The following is a 3,879-nucleotide window of genomic DNA, read 5'->3' as shown; positions in this document are numbered from 1 at the left end:
AGACTAAAACACACCTGAAAGTTATATTGCCTTCAAAAATATTAAAAAATATATGTAGAAATGCAATCCCATTTTATTTATATGTACATTCTAAAATAGATATTTACGTTTGTATTCGTGTATGTTGTATGCTATGAATTTTAGGTAAATCCCAGACATTACCTTCGCCTTGATCTTAATACCTCTAGGTACCATTTTTACACTTTATCTACCCTAAAACAGCCTACAGACAGCTTAGAAGGTGGACTTAAAATAGGAGAGCTACAGATGTTAAAGATAAAATACTTATGTCGATGCCTATATTAAATAACCAAATCACTTTTGAAGTTAATTATACAAACTTCCTTTAACCCAGGTATAATAATTCCAATATATCAGTTTCTTTAATGAGGGCATACTCTGCTGCGCGGTCTCGGCAAAACATCTGTATTCTACTACAAGCCTCCCAAAGAACAGTTTCTGGTACCGTCAGTACTATGCGAATGAAACTGGGATAGTAGAAACACTGAAAAAAAAAATATCTCTAAGTATACTTACTTAAGTATATTATTTTGCATAAAAGGATCATTTCATGAAAAAGTATAAAGAATGTATTAAGATTTAAGTAGGTATTCATATAACTTATACCTAACACAGAACAAATTTTGCGTATGGGATATGCATGCGTCAATAAATTTTATAAAAATCAAATTTCAATACAAATTGTTTAGAGCTGCTGTTTATATACTAGGAAACCGTATTTTTATTTTTTCTCACAATAACCCTTTTAACCCTTGCTAAGAAGGTTCATTGAAAGCTCATTGTAAAAATCACGTCCTAAATAATTTTACTAAACATTGCCTAAATAATACTTTAATCGTACCTATACCAATATAAACCTATAGGTACCTATATACGCTTTTGCAAGCAGCGGAACCTTGTTTTGATACCTAATTCCAATCAGTTATAATAAAGACATAATTATTTCAGGAGACAAATAACATAATAATAATGGTGCATACTTGTCCTGGAATACACATAACAGATTGCTGTTCAAATAAAGCCTCTACAAAGTCTGTTTCAGTCTCAAATTGTGGAAATATGGACATTTCGACCTCAATCATCATATACATTGCTCCTTGGGGCATTATTGGGCGTAGACCGCGAGCGTCTTTTAGTTTATTGAAAGCTAGTTTCGCTTGGCTCTATAAATATTGAAAAAAATATTCGATAAGTAAATATAATATCTATAGAAATTCAGATAACAGTGCCATTTAACACCAAAACATGAATGATTACTCACCTCAATAAACAACATCATACTGTTAAAATAGTCCCTTGGTATTGACGCCAAAATCTCCGGCAAAGCCTGCTGAATCAATTTGTTAGGGCCCAAAATTCTAGCACTCAAATTAAAAAGACCATTGCGTATGTCTTTTCCAAATATTTCATTTCTATCATGAATTACCAACCAACCCATTCGCCAACCCGGAACGAGATACCTCTTAGAGAGTCCGCTACACACAAGTATAGGGACATCTTTGGATAAACATGCGATGGAAGTGAATTTGTGTCCAGAGAATGCGAAAAATTCGTAAATCTCGTCAGCTATAATAGGGACACGATTCCTTGAAGCAATGTCTACGACTTCAGAAAGGTGCTCCTCTGTGTAAACAGACCCGCACGGATTAGATGGGTTGATTATAATTATCGCAGCGGTATTGTTATCTAACTTGTTTTCTAAATCTTTCAAATTGATTTTCCATTGATCGTTTGGCTAAAACGCATAAAAAATGTTAATTGAAGCGATCATGTAATTTAGGTTACATTCATGTGTGTTGTGTTGTGTTTTGTAGATCAGATTTATAACTACTCACATACATACCACCTCATAACAAACTACAACAACAAAGAAACACTTTACTTTACATATATATTATTTACGCAGTGAACTATTTACTCGTATTTACTTACCAATAAATCATAAAATTTTATAGTAATGCCGAGCCCTTCAGCTATGGTTTTGTAAATCATATATCCTGGTCTCGGCACCAAAATGTTCATTCCTGGGTTTGCTAGTACTGTGATTGCCATTTCTAGGGCATGAGCAGAGCCGCTACAGAGCACCACGTCTTCAGCAAATATTTTACCCTGGTGTGAACAATGCTTAGCGACAGCCTGCCTTGCTGATTGCAGACCCACTGTTGGTCCATAACTCCTGCTTTCGTCCAAGTCGACACAGTCACGAACTGCTTTTAAAAGCTCTTGTGGTGGACGGATATTTCCAAATATGGTAGGATCCCCTGTGTTACATAAAAGAAGAAAATAGGTTACTATAAACTAAACTTCTTTTTATTGGGAATTGGTGCGTTTGAGCTGATCTGCTTGGTGGGATCTAAGGTGTGTTGTGGTCTTGCCTTGCAATCCAAGAGTTAACTTACTCGTTAGGTGAAGATGCGACTACATAAGAGTATTATTATAATTTATTGCATTTCTAAGTTTGACGTGAAGTTTTTCGAATTTGTACAGAAAAAAGTTAAGTCTTTTTAATGGAATTAGATAATTTTATGATTGTTGTTATAATTTGTATATATAGGTACATAAATACGTTCATACATATAGTCACGTCTATATTCCTTGCCGGGTAGACAGAGCCAACAGCCTTGAAATAATAATAAAAATAATTGTTATGGATGAAGTTACCAAGACGAATAATACATACATAAAAAATGTTGAGCAAGTGAAAGAGTTTGTATATCTAGGATCATAGTGGAGGGAAAGGTCGGAGTGGGAAGGCCTAGGCGAACGTATCTTGATCAAATTAAGGACGTCCTGGCAAAGGGTCAGGTCAAGAGTACCCGAAACCTCCGAGCTTGCATGAAGAGAGTTATGAATGTGGATGAAGCGAAGGAAGTACCCTATGCAGATAACGTGGCAAGTGGAAAGATAGTCTTTGCCTACCCCTCCGCGAAAGAGGCGTGATTTTGTGTATGTATGTTACGAATAACATACTTACACATAGATACATACATATGATCACGTCTATATCCCTTGCGGGGTAGACAGAGCCAACAGTCTTGAAAAGACTGAATGGCCACGCTCTGCTATTTGGTTTAATGATAGAATTAAGATTCAAATAGTGACATAGTAATACGAATAACTACCGCAGATATTTACTTCAGGACCGCAGATATTCATTTCAACCCAAAAAACACCCTTATGTACCTACCTACTTATGTTCCCGCGGGTTTGTCTATGAAAGACAATAAGCCGAGCAAAACCGCAGGAAATTTCTTAGATTCCCTAAATTCCTACGGGCGCGGAAAAACAGATGATTGTTCGCAAGAATTCACGGGCAAAATTTATTTTAGGCATGCCTTAAGCTTTTAGATTACTGAGAAGAACATAAGTAGGTTACCTTATATCTTTCGTCCAGAAAAAAAGACTATTTAGGTAGGATTTGCCATAGTTAAACAACTATGTCCGTGAGCGAAGCCGCAACAGCTTAGTTATTTATTCACAAAAAAAATATAAGAAATATTTACAGCAACTAAAAATTATCGCGAAATATATTAATTTTAATTAACATTAAATCTCATCTAATTTAGAATCGCTATGATTATATTTCGCATAACGTATTAACTAGGTACTTCTGCATTTTCAAAGACAAAGACTCAAGTAAATGCTTAATAAAAAGAATAGAAAAATAAAATAGAAAAAAGATGCTATACTACCGTTAAAAAAAAACTCACCAATGGAAAGAGAAATTGGCGCCTTATCAGGATTTGGTTTCACTTTAATTTTCTCAACAACATTTCTGATAGTGTTTTGCGTATTTTGTGCCATAAAAGACGCCTGTATATTCCATACTTTATCTGTGTCCACAGTTCTAGACGACAT

General features: G+C 34.9%; 1 protein-coding gene across 1 annotated transcript; it reads right to left on the bottom strand.

Moving 5' to 3' along the window:
* Window positions 1-346: 346 nt before the first annotated feature.
* On the bottom strand, window positions 347-3,879 carry LOC106143580 (tyrosine aminotransferase-like). Its single transcript, XM_013345709.2, has 5 exons — window positions 3,732-3,879; window positions 1,954-2,282; window positions 1,283-1,756; window positions 1,002-1,184; window positions 347-505 (listed from the first exon to the last, which is right to left on the bottom strand). The coding sequence occupies exons 1-5, from the start codon at window positions 3,877-3,879 to the stop codon at window positions 347-349; spliced, it is 1,293 nt and encodes a 430-aa protein (XP_013201163.2).

Source organism: Amyelois transitella, chromosome 2 (genome assembly GCF_032362555.1).
Source record: "Amyelois transitella isolate CPQ chromosome 2, ilAmyTran1.1, whole genome shotgun sequence".
In the NCBI taxonomy this organism is placed as follows: domain Eukaryota; kingdom Metazoa; phylum Arthropoda; class Insecta; order Lepidoptera; family Pyralidae; genus Amyelois; species Amyelois transitella.
The sequence above is the reverse complement of the archived record's forward strand: the minus strand, read 5'-3'. Positions and strand labels throughout refer to the sequence as shown.